The following is a 16,539-nucleotide window of genomic DNA, read 5'->3' on the forward strand; positions in this document are numbered from 1 at the left end:
TCACCACCTTTCTGGTTGTATTAGAATATTCTCTATTATACCTGTCAAAGAAAACATTGCAATGTACAGAACAGTCATTAATTTTTATGATAATTTTGGTTAGAAGTTGTTTTTAAAATTTTCAGGTAATCAAACTGTACTTACACTTGACTATGATGATTAGTCAGCAGCTGGCTTGGCTAAGTATGAAGATGAGAAAAATGTATGTGAACACCGTCAACTTTACTCATGGAACTATGGGAGGGTCAAATTATGCTATCTCAAAATAGAGACAGATGATTCAAGTACACATTGCTAACCAAAAACCCCATATATTTCTAAGAATTTGAAAAACTTTGAACAAATTCCAAATTGTTAAACAATGGGGTAAGAGGCAGTCATTTAAAGCAGTCACCTAGTGAAAATCAGAAAAAAAAGTCTGACAAATGTTCAAAGTAAATTATTATGGCATGGGGGTCAATAGTATTGAAAGCCGCTTAGAAGCCTATGTCAGATTATTAGTGTTTACTCTATTGGAACTAAATAATATTTCAAATTTGTTTCAGTAATTCTTACCAGGATGCATTCCATGTATTATGCCATTCAAGTGATCTTTAAATTATTGTCAAATTCTACCTTAAAGAGAGCTTCCACAAAGGACATGCAATTCATATCATCTAGAGTTACTGTCATTTCTAGGCTAAGTCCCATGGAAATTCATAACTTAGAAATGAAAGTCACAAAGATGCAACTGCCTTCATAATACCAATGCAGTGGTTATAAATATTTCATGAGCATTGCATGGGCAGGGGCAGATCTCCATTTTCATGAGTTAGAATTTGTATAGCTAAGTCTCCACATTTTACTATTCATAATGCATAGTATGCCCTGTAGAGCATTCCATACAGTACTTTTTTAATATTTATGTTTAATGAAGAAATTACTGTTCTAAAAAGAGAACAAGCCAAGTCAAAGACTTCTTTTTAAAAGTATTAAGTTTTGCTTAATAGAGACGATAACAATCAACAGAAATTACCTCATTGCAGTATCCTAGCACAAAAATGCATAACTTTTTGAGTAATACAGGATGATGGATCAAGACACATTAAACCTAAGTGAAAAGGTTCTCTCTAAAGGTTACAACATTACAAATCTCATCTTAAAGGAATTCGAAAGGTTAAAATGCAAAGAGCAACTTTCTTACATATAAAAATATTAATTACAAATGATATGCTTGCCTACTATTTCATAGTTTAAATATATGACTGTATTTGTCTGGGTTTTTCTTTTATTCAAAAACATTTTAACTTGCTAAGATAATATTACCCAGTTCAATAATGAATTGCTATTGCATACTTTAAGGTAATTTATCAAAGCACATTATCAGTACCTGTCAGAATAAATTTCGCACTAAAAGTAATGAAAAAAAGGACTATTGTATGTGTTGAAATCAAAGAACATTACTGTACTGTAGCTAAGTTATTCAATGGAAAGGATAGGTGTTTGCCCTCTAAATGATACTTGCCCCATGAGAAAATAAAGGCCTGGAAAATCACAGAAAATAGGCACAGGAAAATGTCTGTTTCTTGCTTTTTAAAATGAGCGTTTGATATTTTATTTCATTTTTGTCATTTTGATCAATTCTTTCAAGTACGTGAGTGCTGAAAAATGCTGCACAGATCTTGATAACATTTACAAAAGTAAATTAAAGTCACTGATCAGCTCATTATAATACAAGGCTGAATTATTCCATATTTGCAAATGCTACATATCACATGTAGATTGATGATGAAGTCATAGATAGATTTTATTTTGAATACACATCAAGACTAAGTCTAATAATGAAAACAACAAGCTTTAGATTTAATATCATTCACTTGAGAGTCGGCAGTTTAAATATTTTTTATTTTGCTTAAACCAATGAGATCACTAGAAATTTTGTAATGTTTTCTGTATTTACTATCAAAAGTTTGTGTTTCATTCCTGATAATATTTAACTGAAAGCGGGAAACACTGTCTTCCATTTTGTTCTTTGAAATTTTATTTTCTAAAGGCTCTCTTGAGGAATTTAACCTTTATGTGATGATTTTGCAGTTCACTTGAAGTGTGTTAACCTTAGTTCCCTAATGAGTCTAGGTGTAATACTGAGGAGGAATTTGAGAAATATATCATGTAGCTCATTGTCAAGTTGGATTTGTCTTGCACATCTCCAGCTTTGCTGTTGTTCCAGTACACATTTTGATCACAATTCTTTAATTATGTTCTATATTTAACCGACCTATTTGAACAGGATCCAGAGCTGGTGCGTAACATCTGCCGCTGGGTTAGGCAAGCTGTTCAGATTCCTTTTTTTGCCAAGCTGACCCCAAATGTCACTGATATTGTGAGCATCGCAAGAGCTGCAAAGGAAGGTAAGAACTTGACTTGAATCAGTTGCCCACTATTATAAATATTCACTCGCATTATGTAGCCATACTCAAGTATGTCTTTTCATACAAACGTGTATTTTTTTGTCTCAATTTTAAAAGTTTCCAATTGAGCACTTGATCCCACAAACACAGGAGATTTACACCTGGTCTCACACTAGCAAATTGACCATGAACTTTGATCTGGAAACACAAGATCGTTTATAGTTTTTCCTAATAAACACTTATTTCACACATTATAGGAACAAAGAGCACAGTCACAGCAATCCTGCCCAAAATAAATGGCCTCATATGGTAACAATTCAATATATTAACCTTTAATAAAGTAAAATAGAAAAAAAAAGAAATTTCAGTTTTCACAGTGTGAAATTTCTCATGATTTCTCTTTATATTTTATAGGGCCTAGCTAACTTCCTTAAACACATGCCCAATAAGGATTTGTTGAATACATAAATCATGCATGCTTGTGTTCCATCCCAGGAAAACTGCACCCTGACTTGCAAAGACATTGAAAATTACCTGGAAAATGACACTAAGTACAAAACATTTGGTAACAAGAAGTCTGTGTAATAATTGAGAAAATAAAGTTGTGGTAATTAAAACTTTTTTAGTGTTTAAAATTTTAAACATAAATGTAGGAGTTAAATTGGTGAAGAACTTTGAGGAGAAAGCATGTTCTCAAGATAAAGTAGAATGCATTTTTCTGGGTTGTGAGGATTTGAATGGGTTTTAACTATCATGTCTTATAAGAGCTGCATGAAAATGTTGATGTGTCTTTCACAGGTGGTGCCGATGGCGTTACAGCCACCAACACTGTCTCAGGTCTGATGGGATTAAAATCTGATGGCACACCTTGGCCAGCAGTGGGGATTGCAAAGCGAACTACCTATGGAGGAGTGTCTGGTAGGTGTTGCCCACTTCTTGCATTGTGCTTTCTTGGAGGTTGTTGAAAAATCAGGAGGTCATGTTGCAAGAGTTTTGTGTCCTTTATGATCCCAAATTCTGATAACTCATAGCTGATCAATATTCATAATAGTTATGACAGAACAGATTGAATGTGAAAGCTCAAGTGACAGCACAGGATGAGAGAATATCAAGATAAAGTCTTGCACAAATTCTGTTCTCTTGTGGTCCATGCTTTCCTGAGAATTTCTCATTGTCTCTCAGTTCTTTTGCCACTTATTAGTAAGGGTTAATATGAGGGCCCTCTGAGAGAAAAATATAGGCACCCTCATTACAATATCCTTTTCATAGTCTGGACTAGTTTTCATTCGTCCTGGAATTTAGACATCTACCATCTTCAAAAATCTTGCTTTCACAACTGTCCTAAACAAGCCATTAAAACACTGAATTAAGCATCAGCTGACAAGACATTTGCAGACCTCACACCTTTGCACACTCTTTCTCATCATCATACGCTTGAATTTGAAAAAGAAAGAGAGGTTTTAATCTCAAGGTCCCGTTCAGTATCTTTGCCCTGTGCATTCTGTGACTGTGACAACACGAACTTGGGCTTGCAAAGACAATGCTGTAAGGTTCTTGACTGTACTGGTATGAGGATTAGTCTCCTTGGTGATAGAGAAAGTGGTAAATATACATAACATAACAGTGCCCCACTGTTCAAGAAAAGCATTGCTGAATCAGACCAAAATGTGCTTTTGGAAGAGGCTGGACAGACACAAATAAAGCTCTATCCATGCTGAGGTATTCTGTTTTGAGAGTATGAAGTATGCCTGTGAGCCATGAAGAACAAAAACGATTATATTCTGCTTTTAATTGAATGCCATTCCCACAATGTCAGAAAGAGGAAGGCTGACGAGGAGCACCTGCTCAGGCTCCAGACACAACTCGCTTTTATCAGGAGCTATCAAACAGGGCCTTAAATATTATTGTAATGCAGAATAACGTGGACCGCGCTAGCAAGTGCCACAGAAAGAGAGTCAAGAGACTCCAGAGTTGGGCTGTAACATGCACTATGTTTTCTGTCAGCCCATTTCAATTTTTCCAGCCTGCCATGTTGACAGCAAGAGAATAAAGGAGGTCGCAGAGGCTGCTGAACATTAAAAATTAATAAAAGAACTATTGCAGTAGTATTTTATATAAGTAACACCATTCACGTTTTCTCATTTAAGCTGCAATTTCTGAATATTCTTCCATACTATAACTCAGTCTAATAAAACTACAAAATTACAGCATTAGAAACACTCTTTTGTGTTGCAGTCTTTAAGCATATACACACTGGAAATTATAGCAGTACCTGAAAACAAGTTCAGCTGTACCTCAGGGTCTGTTAGCATTTCCGTAAAACTCTATTTCTAAGATTTATAAATCCATATATAAATATTCACTTGGGCTATAAGCTTAGCTAAGCCTGGGTGGAACTTTCATTTTAAACAACAAAAAATCCCTAACATTTTAAAGGACTTGTACCTCATTTCTAATAGGTTCTATATTAAGTTTCTTCACATTAAACAATCTGTTTTGAAAATAGCCTTTCTCCACATCGACAGAATTAATATAGTTTCCCTCCTTTAAAGCAATGCTTGCTTAAGTTTAAAGGTAATAGAATCTGAAAAGCAGTTTAAATAGGCAATGATAATATATTTTAGGGCAGAGCAAGTTCTATAACAGAGTACCTTCAGTATGAGTTATAGCAAAACAGCCTAGCAAAATTGTGTTAAATAACAATGGTTTCAAATTTTCGAGAGTTTTATCAAATATGGTTGTCAGGACTTCAAATGCTGCTTTAATACTGAAAATTACACAAAATAAGCTAGATATTCTTATAAGATTTTTAAAATATTTGCCATAGCACAGTGCTACTATCTGCTCAAATGTTCTCTCAGAGCATGGCAATGTCTTCTTTCAGAGGCACTGCATGAATCACAGATTTTTGAAAAGTGAAAACTAAATAGAGTTTAATTTTGCATAGCCACCTGAACACAGCACATACTTTTCATTGCCAGTGAAGAATATTTTCCCCTTTCAGTATCTTCTTTAGCTGTTTATTCAATTGTTGTTATTTTTTCTCAGAATAAGATTTCTGCTCTTTGAAATGAAGATTATGTTTTGTTTAAATACGGAAACAGTGAGGTACCTGGAGTAGTATACCTGCTGTAGAAAAATGGGCACATTTCAGGAATGTTCTTCTAGAGAAAATGCATTAGCTAATAAGGGACAATGACTTGCCCTGGGAAAACAGGATCTCAGCTAAGGAATGTGAATTGAATTACTGCAGATATAAGTATCCTGGATTTGAGAGCAATGTCTTTCAAAGGTTGGTTCCCAATTCATGAGTATACTATGCAATCAAGTTTAGTTAACTGTAATCAACATTTTAAATAATGAAATAGAATAAGAATTGTCAGAATGCTTTGCACATGGTTGGGATAAGCATTGTTTGACCAAACTTCTTTTTCAGTTATACACATAATATACACTTAAATATGCCATAATGTAAAACGCACTTTTCACTTAGTTAACTTCAAAATATTTTGAGAGTTACTATGTCAGAGGGAGGTCTCTTTTGTTAAATAAAAGAGGTCAGTAAGACTGTAGAAAGATAACTTCTACCTGCTGTAGCTTACAAGTTACATCAAGAGAGCAAATTAGGACCCCAATCCAAGGTCTTATTCTCAGCTTTGCTATTTTAGAAACTATTTTTCTAATTCATCTGCAGACAATTAGACTCTTGGGGGGTGCTTAAATATATGAAACAAACTCATAATAAAGTGATTTATAAACCTGAATTTCAATTATGGGAGAAATATGTCATAGTATTGCTCCATTAAAAAGTTGAATTATGTACCAGATGATTTCATAGTGAGAACAGTATAAAAGGAAATCTTGTTTGGTATCCATAAGGAATATTTTTTATCAAAGATGGCTGATTCAGCTGTCCACCATGTAAGTACTCCATCTAAACCGTTGATTCTAAAGAATTCTGTACCTTTCTTTGGACAGTATAGACTTAATACTAAGTTGTTAAGACCTTTCCTTTTTCTAGAATCCACCCAGAAAACTTTTGTTGTATCAAACAGCAGTTAATTCATGTACCATCACACAGTTGAACAGTTTATTGGGTTTGGGGAGAGGAAAGGAAGAAGAAATTCTTTGACTTATTTGGTTGGAAAAAACCCTAATCTCAGTAACAATTATAAACTCCATCCTTGAGTGCATGATTCATTATTTATCCTAGTTTAAGTTCTTTTTTGTCTGGTTATAGTTTCAAATTTTGACCTTTTTTTCTGACTTCATTCCCAAATAATGAGGGCATCTTAAGATAGCCCCCAAATCAGTGATTACTATCACCTATATAAATGGTGTTATCCAGCTGTGGTGTGACATTTTCACATGAAATCCTCCCTGTGGGTAAGATTCTTTCAGAGCTGGCTAAGAATCAGTCCTGCATGGCATAAACTAAAGATGTCTTTCTTGCAGCTGACTTCGTGAGGATAACCTTTATTCATTTACAGGTACTTCGGGAGAAAAAGTAATCATGCATTTTTCAATGGGGTAAATTCATTTGAGGTTTTTGTTGTTGTTCCTTGTGTTTTTAGTGTTTTTTATTAATGGAGAATGAATTTCATTGCCCTGTATATATTTCCTGTGTTGCACATACAAACACAAGCACATTCACACACACAGGAAAGAGTGCAGAAGACACTTAAATTGAAATAATGATAGACACTTCAGGCTCAATACAATTTACTTCCCATGAGCTTGAAAAACTAACTTACTGTTTTAAATTATTTTATTTGCCAAATTTGTTCTGTTTTCACCAAAGGAAAGGAAATTCTTGTTCTTAACTTCAAATTTTGAATGCTTGTTTGAAGTTATTAATTATGTATTGACTTACACAATTACAACAAGAGAACACATTTTGTTCAGTATTAAGACTTATAAACTTTATTATTGATTTCTGAATAATTCATAAAAGATGGCTTTTAAGATTTTCTCTCTATTTCAGCCCAAAGTTACTCCTCTCATAGAGGTTATTACAGAATCCAGTAAATGACTGTGTATTTCTAAATAAATTATAGTGGAATATTCCATGAATGTTCTTAGAGTCTACAAGTAAATAATGAATGATTTGAAATCTAGCTATGTGAGATACTGGACACTGGCTTGGTATGGTTACAAGCTTCCTAAAGGTGTTTTCATTGTAAAACCAACATAGGAAATACTAATAAAAGAAGGTACAAGTTAGAAATTTAGCTAGTAATTTGTAGATCTGTATCAGTGTAGGGCCAGAAGTGAGTACAAAGCGTATAATTTAGAAAACTTGCACAAATGTGAATCAATATAGTAGCTTAGGAAGGAATTTTAGGCATCGACTTCACATCGCATAGTTTATGTGTGTTTTTAAGATAGTTACTTAGGCATGAATTGTTAGAATGCAATAATAACTTGGCAGCATACACTCTGCTACTGGGCATTACATAAACACAAATCCAGTGTAACCCACTCTAATCACACACTTATTTTGTTGTATTTATTAGTGAATATTTATGTAAAATCAGAGAGATGGCAAAACAAAACAGATTAGAAACTCAGAAGTTTTAGTTACATTTTTCTTTAAATAACTATTTTCACACATGCCAGCAACTGAAGATTTTGGCAGGATTGCTTTAAGTTCTTACACCACACATTACAATTCCATCATAAAATACAGGGTTGGTATTTTTTTAATTGGGAATCTTTTTAATGTGCTGGATTTTTTATGTGTCAATCACATGATTATTGATGCATAAATTGCTCTTAGAAAAACACGCCTATTATCTGTCATAAAATTTAAGCTATCTATTGTAATCATCTTTATCGATAAGAGCTTAGGCTTTAACATTGAAGATCTAAAGTAACCTGATAGATAAAGATAGAATTTAAATGAATAAAAATGTGGTAATTCATGCTAAAAAGAATAATTAAAAGGAGAGCCTTCCTTTTTATACTCACTTATCTTTTTCCTTTTTTTGTGTGTACAAAAATAATGCAAAAAATCTGTCCTGTTATTCACCTATGTAAAAACATTCTTAGCTTATTACAAGTTTAACTGATCAAACTATTAAAGACCTTGTTATACAAATATGTATGTACTATATTTGCAGAACAGTCAAAAGTAAGCATTTCAAATAAAGATGCTAGATTGCAATTTTTATTATAAGTTATCACTTTGGTTGAGAGAGGCTCACCATTAGAAATATTCTCATTTAAATAATGCTCATTTGAATATATTCCTGTACAGATTGACAAAGAATCCCCTTTTTTATTATATTGGCTTTCCTGGAACCTGAGCATCTCACTGTTTAGCCATCGTTGGTCTGTGCAGGAGATCAGAGCCCTAATAATAGATTTTTGACAGTGAGCTCGCCTGCTACCTGCCCTACACAAATCCTCACTGTTCATGTTTGCTTCATGGCAACAAAGCAGACAGAAGGAAAATGCCAAGTGCTGAGTCTGAGGTACAGCCTTGCCTTGGCTTGACATTTCAGCAGAATAGCAGTTTATGAGATGCATAATTTTTCATCTGGGACTCAGCTGCCATATTCATAGACGCTTACAGCTCATCGACAGACTGGAGCAAGGGCAAAGGTTTAAAGCATAGATCAAGGTCTACATCCTTTCCTTAGGTATTTTAAAATAACTATTGTCCTACAGATAAATGGTAGAACCAAATAGTATTTAAGAGCCAACAAATTCATGGGTACCTGGATATTATATATATTTTCCTTTGGTTCAAAATTAGGAAAATAAATTAATGTCTGTTCCAGTTCCTAAGAAAATATTTGATAGACTTTGTAAACCAAAGAATTCTGACAAGCATATTAAGAAAACTTACCTTTGCAGCAGTGGTAATGAATTATTAAATTTCTTTCCTCTGTGTGTGTTTTTTCATAAAGAATTATTTCAAGCTTGAAATTAATCAAAAAATGTTCTATTATGAAAGTAAAACTACAGAGTATTGTGTCACTGTTTGAGCTTGAATTTAAATATTCACAGATTCATGCATATCTACTGTACTAAAAAATCAGTGTAGGTACACGTCAGTGGCTGTTTAATTTAGAACTACACATCTCTGTAAGCTTCAGAAACAGTTCACCGTGTCACAGTCTCATACAGAACAATGGTACAGTACATTGGATTAATTAAGGAAGCCTTACAGAGAACTGAGTTCTCAGTATGTCAAGATTTCAGTTTTATGTTAAATATTTTCTAAAGGCCAGACCCTTAAATCTCAGGGGCTGTACCAAGCAGTGAGCTGTGAATTTAACCATAGGCTAACTGCTAATGATAAGGAAAAGAGTCCTAGTTGAGGCAGCTGTAATACAGTCATTGGATTAGGCTATCAATCACTCGACTCCCTAAGGAAAAGGGGAAGAAGACCAAACAGTGAAAAGGGAAATTAGGAAAGGAGGGCATGACTGGAATGAGATTCCTCACCATCTTTATCCATTCGTCGTCCTAAACCCCTAAGCATCAGACCAAACTCTCTAGCATTACTCTGACTATACAGCCAACACATTTATTCCTCACATCTAGAGGACTATCAAAATGTCATTGCCTCTCAGTAGTTGAAGATCTTGAAACCTGCTGGAAGCAAATGTCTGATTACATAAGAAGAAATTAGATTAACTCTTAGTTTGTGGGATTTAAGATTTATTTTTATGAGTCTTTTATGGATCAGGATTCATCTATGTTAGTAAAGAAAAATATTTTTATTTAACTTGTAAACTGTAGCCAATTTTTACATATCCACATCCTCTTGGTGAGGTGAGATTCCAGTAGATCAGTGGTTCTCAAACTTTAGCATGATACATCAGAAACTGGAAGGTTTGTTGTGACACAGATTTCTGGACCTCTTCCCGAGTTTCTGATACATAAGGCTTGGAGGGCCTGAGAATGTACACTGCTAACAAGTTCCAGATGATGCTTTTGCTACCAGTCTGGAAACCACACTTTGAGAACAGTAGATGAAGAAAGATTAGTATCACTGAGCATTTTACTTCGAATATCTTATTTCCAAAATAATGTCAAATGCTTTAAGCAATGGTAAAATTAGAAGGGCATAGTATTTGATTTAAGAATCTCTGCCCACAGTTAAGTATCTGAAACACCTTATAGTAAATGAAGTCAGAATTCTTAGAAAAAGTGGAACACATTTTTTGAGGTCTCAGAGTAGAGAAGAACGTGTCACTCTATTTAAGATTAAATGTTGAGTGGAAACCATTGTTTATGCGAAGAGAATTTATTATGAGTGCCACTGAAGACAATTTATGGATATCACTAGTCCTTTGGAAAGGAAACAGGTGTGAGTCAGACAAGGATAAAATTAAGCTCACGATTGGGAAATATTATGTTTTTCTTCTTAACTTTGTATAGACACTAGCATATTGAGTAATAACAGCTCTCTTCTAGGACAGTTTACCTACTTATGTTCTCAAACCCTTAAAGTGTGGGAAACAGTAGTACTGGTAGCTTACTGCTCTTCTCTCTTAATTTACTGCTTTCTTGCTATCCCCAAACAATGCTATCCTCTTATTAGTGGAAGGGAGGAGATAACCAATGTTGTGGAGATACGCTATTTCAATGCAGTGTCCCTGCTGTTAGCACTGTTACACTATGCACTGAGCTCTTCCAAGGTCCTCTTTATAGACTGTTCTTGATATCATTCATCAATCCTGGAAGCTGCTTGAAACCTTCTTCTGACAGACAAATGTCCTGATGTGCATTCCCAACAATTTAGTACCATGTGAATGCCTGGTAGAAAACACCTCGAATTCCAAGAGGTCCTTAAGTGTGGGGCACAGTAAACCTTTGAGACACATACACGGTATCTGATACTTGAAGGTGGAGACTGCCAGGGTTATACAGGAGTGATTATAAGAGTTGGTATCAGAATAGAAAAGAGAAAGGAATTTGGTCAGGCCAGCTTAACTTTACTTGCTATGCTTTTGGAGAGTCCGACGTGTCAACTCAATTCAGTGAAGAAATGTTGGATAGGAAAGTGTACTGTAGATTTTATATACAGTACATTATTTCTGTGGTTTTCAAATTGTTATGCTTACAAACACCCTACAATTAAAACTTTATAAACTATATACTCCTCATTCATTTTAGTTGACCTGAGAATTTTAGCAGTAAGTTCAAGTGCTAGCAAAAGACATACTCCCCCATGTTTTGCAAATATGAATTCTTTAAATGAAATTGTTTTGCATTTTTTAAATAAACCTACTAGGAATAAATAGCACCACTGTGCTTTTTTATATTTATCATCACCCATTTAAAAATTCATAAACATGCTCTAACAAAGAGTGGGAGTTTTGCATCTTTTATTTCTCCTGAAACTCGTACTTTCAATCAATTTCTCCATCAAATTTTATCCTATTTTTATGTTTTCTTTTAATGCTTGAACATCTTAACGATCCTCTTTGGAAGTACTCTTTAACAAAATATATGTGTATAAATGGACATTTACATTTTAAAAATTCCTAGATTAAGTCTTTAAATGATAAATTATTTCCTGTATTGTTAGAATTTATAATTTACACTTTATCAAAACAACATAAATATATCATAACTATTGATAATTATTCAAAATAAAAGTGAATTTTATTGAAGGTCCATTTATTAATGAGAAATGTATGGCTTTTTAAATAATTTGATTGTGTATCTGTTGAGACATATTATTCTTTAAAAAAATAGAGTTTATCATCAGGTTTTTTTTTTTTTTTAGGTGTGGACACTGAAAATCCTTGTTTATCTAAATAAATAAACTGGAAGGAGTTTATTATAGTCATTTTACCTAAATATTTGAGCACCTTCCCCATTGTAAGCCTAAAATTAGTTAGCAATCTTCACCAAAAGTGATTAGGCAACTTGATGACTTGCTTTTTCTATTTTATTGAAATCAGAAACCTGGGATTTACCTGACTTGCAAGAATTTTTGTCGTTGAATCATTAGAATCAATCACTTTCTCAAAACCAACACCAATATTTTGGATTATTTTGTTTGGTACCCCCAAATTTTTATATTCTATGTATATGTCATTGTAATATTTGAGATCAATGAAAAATATGCTTTTTTTAGAAAGTAGGGGAAGGACTGTTGAAACAAAGGAGTTGAGACAGAAGAACCAGTGGGATGCCTTGATTGCATTGTTTCTCAAGCATATAAAACTTAAGAAATCATACATATAGAAATTGGGGAACTAGAAAATGATTCCCTTAAAATCAGTTTACTTGTGGGATATATAAATTTCTGTGTACAGTGTAACTCTGAGTGTGTATACTGTCTGAGAAAACCAGTAACGTATTTCATTTAATCTTCACACAACTTTATGACAACTAAGCAATACCTTGGTTTTCCTTTTTATATAAACTTAACTATGTCTCTTAGTTAAGTTTAAGAAAATTGTCAGGCTGAGAGCGATGGCTCACACATGTAATCCCAGCACTTCTGGAGGCTGAGGCGGGCAGATTACTTGAGCCCAGGAGTTTGAGACTAGCCTGAGCAACATGGTGAAACCCTGTCTCTACCAAAAATACAAAACTTAGACTGGCAAGGTGACATGCACCTGTAGTCCTGGCTACTCCTGAGGTTGAGGTGGGAGGAGCGATTGAGTCTGGGAGGTCGATGCTGCAGTGAGCCAAGATTGCGCCCATGCACTCCAGCCTGGGCAAAAGAGTGAGACCCTATCCAAAAAAAAAGTGATTTATGGATTTATAAATCTCAGTATTTAAGTTAATATGTGCTCTTTTGGTATTTGGAAATTTATGTTGATAGACTTATGTATTGCTAGAAAATTGATCAGCATTTCTGCATTCCTCAGCAGCACTGGCTATTCAAGCAATGCATAACAGCTGTGTGGGAATATCAAGCCCTTTGAATGATACAATCTTTATGTGCCCAGAGCTTTATTGAACATTTTATATGCATTCTTATTTAAATAACCCTGGGAGGTGGATATCATTGGGCCCATTCTGCAGACTTAGAGACTCAAGTCTAGATACTTAAGAAACTTGCCAGAGTTTACATAACCACATTTCATAGTCTGGGTTCATACTCAGATCTTTCTCCAAAATGAACTTTTAGGCATTTTTATTAATGTCAGAGATTAACATCTGTCATATCTGTCTAAATATAGTATACTCATTAAATTCTAATAGTCTACAAGTGTCACTTACTAATCTAACATTTATTCTCTCTGGTTTTGAAAAGCTGCCAGTGTACTCTTCTGTGACCCTTGTTAAAATTATGGGCCCATATTACCTGTTTCACTCACTCTCTATCTTGGAAAATTGAGTCAGATAGGTAAATTAGGGAAACATTCTTGGATTCGTTTCAAGGAACAAAAATGAGAGGCATCATTCAGGCATTTTTCTTGAAGTGTAAGCATGCAGCTAGAAATGAAGCTGCCATCAATATAGTAATAAAAATATCTTATTTCTTACTGCCTTGGATAAACCGTCTGAGCACTCAGTCTAACTGTGATGCCGAGAGCAACTTTGGATGCCCTTCTTTGTAATCCTGAGTAAGTTACAAATACCTGTGTTCCTGCGTATGTCTCACCTTCTTTTTGAACAGATTCATCTTTTTTCCCCTAAACAGCATCATCTCTTTTATAATTTCAACTGAGCTTGCAAAAGCCTAGTAAGTAATTCAGATATGCTACCTTTTCATTAGGTGAGGAGAAAGAGAAGGACATTTTGAAGATGGCGAGGTAGGGAAGAAATTGAAATTTTAAAAAACCTATACTAAGTCCTTTCTGAAGTGAAAAAGGAGCTCACACTATTTTTCATTTCCCCTGGTTTACAACAAAACATGATATAATATAAATAAACAAAAATAAACAAGAAGGTTAAAGTGTCTTAGCTCATATCTGTCATGATATGGTGTGAGAAATGTTAATTAGTATGTATTAATTTGAAAAGAATTGTATTGAACAGAAACCACAAGTCCAAGGAATGTTCCTAATTAGTCTCAGTTCATTTAGCACATTTGGTTGATGACTGACCTGTTTGGATTATAAACATCTTAAAAGCAAGAGCCATTGTTTCCTTCGTATCAACTCCTCCAAAATTTGTGAAAGTTTTGGGCACATAGTAGACATGTAAGAAACCCTATTTTATTCTTAATATTCAGCTGCATACAAGCAGAAGGATTTAGTGATTGGACTGGTGTTTTTGTTTGAGACAGAGTGCCACTCAGTCACCCAGGCTGGAGTGCAGTGGTGTGATCTCTGCTCACTGCAACCTCCACCTCCTAGATTCAAGCGATTCTCATGCCTCAGCCTCCCGAGTAGCTGGGATTACAGACTCACACTACCATGCCAGCTAATTGCTGATTTTTGTATTTTTAGTAGAGATAGGGTTTTGCGATGTTTGCCAGTCTGGTCTCAAACTCCTGAGCTCAGGTGATCCATCTGCCTCAGCCCCCCAAAGTGCTGGAATTATAGGCGTGAACCACCACAACCAGCCTGGACTGATTTTTAATCTTTGCCAGCCATATTGATTTTGCTGTTGAGCTTTTGGAAACTTAGTTAGAAATTCTAACTAATAGAATATAGGCCATTTTACTATGTGTCAGATGCTGGGAGCTTTTCACATATTATGCTATTTAATCAGTACAACAAACCAATCAGGTGGGCAAAAGTTGGGGCCTGTTTTATTGAAAGATTAACTGAGACACAGAAAGGTCAAGTAAATTCTATAACATCACACAGCTGGTATCCAGGTATATTGGAATCCCTACTGTCTGACTCTTCATACTGTACACTTAACCACTGTGCTTCAGCTGCCCCTTCTGCCTTGCTCATTCTGTATTAATTTATTCTATTAAGCTTTTGTAATGTCTTAACATATTGTAGGATGAAAATATATAGTCACTTTTGTACTTAACAAAAAAATTGATGGAAAACAATCTATAAATATAACACTAAGATTAATCACTGTTTTTAAAAAATTCACAGTAATGACAGGTCACAATTACACTGTAAGTGGTCTAGTAAACCTCTCCATATTCCTATTAACCTCTGTGCTTCATGCATTTCTCATATTAATATACTGAGAAATAACACAAAGAAACATATGTACTTTTCAAGGCAGATGCCAAAGGTTTAATGGATCAAATTATTTCTGTGTTGGATTTTTATTCAATAGTTCCAAACATTTGGTCTTTTTCTTTAGTTTACTCCAATACTAAAATGGAATTATAAATTTCTCTATTAAGTACTTAAAATGAAAACATAATAGAAATGAGTTAGGCCAACAACAATGCCTTGTGTCGTTGAAATATATTTTCACCCTAGTGTTCCCAGTTCCCCAAACCCTTGTTTTAATAGCAAGTTTATGCTAGATGAAGGTGCGGTAATATTTTGTAGAAATTGTGTGTGTGTGTGTGTGTGTGTGTGTGCGCGCGTGTGTGTGGTTGTTTGTTCCTTGTACATTATTTGAAATCACTCCCAAAGACCTTTCTTTAGTTTCACCATTTTTATATAGGCTTGTGATATGATTTGGCTGTGTCCCCACCCAAATCTCATGTTGAACTGTAGTTCCCATAATCCCCACATGTCATGGGAGGGACCCAATGGGAGGTAATTGAATCATGAGGGCAGTTACCTCCATGCTGTTCTCATGATAGTGAGTGAGTTCTCACTAGATCTGATGGTTTTGTAAGGGGCTTTTCCCCCACTTCACTCTGCACTTCTCCTTGCTGCCACCGTGTGAAGAAGGACATGTTTGCTTCCCCTTCTGCCATAACTGTAAGTTTCCTGAGGCCTCCCCAGCCCTGCAGAATTGTAAGTGAGTTAAGCCTCTTTCCTTTATAAATTACCCAGTCTCAGGTATGCTTTTAACAGCGGCGTGAGAACAGACCAACACAGCTTATAATACAGCAGAGGTCACTGAATCAGTACATCAGTTGTACTGATTACAGCAGAGGTGAAAAGTCACCTGAGGAGCTTTTCAAATACACTGATTCTTGGAGTTGGAGCATCTAATTCAGTAGATCTGTGTTAAGGCCAGGCATATATATTTTCAATCAGCATCTCAGAGGATTCTGATACATGCAACTTTAGTCCCCACTCTGAAAGGAAAAAAAAATAAAACCTAATTTGGGGTATGACACATTATAAGG

The 16,539-nt window shown here is 34.8% G+C and overlaps 1 protein-coding gene across 6 annotated transcripts in view; it reads left to right on the plus strand.

Moving 5' to 3' along the window:
* The window catches only part of LOC105485445 (dihydropyrimidine dehydrogenase), an 875,814-nt gene that overhangs the window by 631,571 nt on the left and 227,704 nt on the right, over positions 1-16,539 (plus strand). For all 6 annotated transcript variants that reach the window (XM_011747801.2, XM_024793997.2, XM_071074657.1 and 3 more), the window contains 2 exons: positions 2,270-2,390; positions 3,189-3,308. In XM_011747801.2, the coding sequence (XP_011746103.2) occupies positions 2,270-2,390; positions 3,189-3,308 (241 nt within the window). The remainder of the gene's footprint in view (positions 1-2,269; positions 2,391-3,188; positions 3,309-16,539) is intronic.

The sequence above is a fragment of the Macaca nemestrina genome, chromosome 1 (genome assembly GCF_043159975.1).
Source record: "Macaca nemestrina isolate mMacNem1 chromosome 1, mMacNem.hap1, whole genome shotgun sequence".
In the NCBI taxonomy this organism is placed as follows: domain Eukaryota; kingdom Metazoa; phylum Chordata; class Mammalia; order Primates; family Cercopithecidae; genus Macaca; species Macaca nemestrina.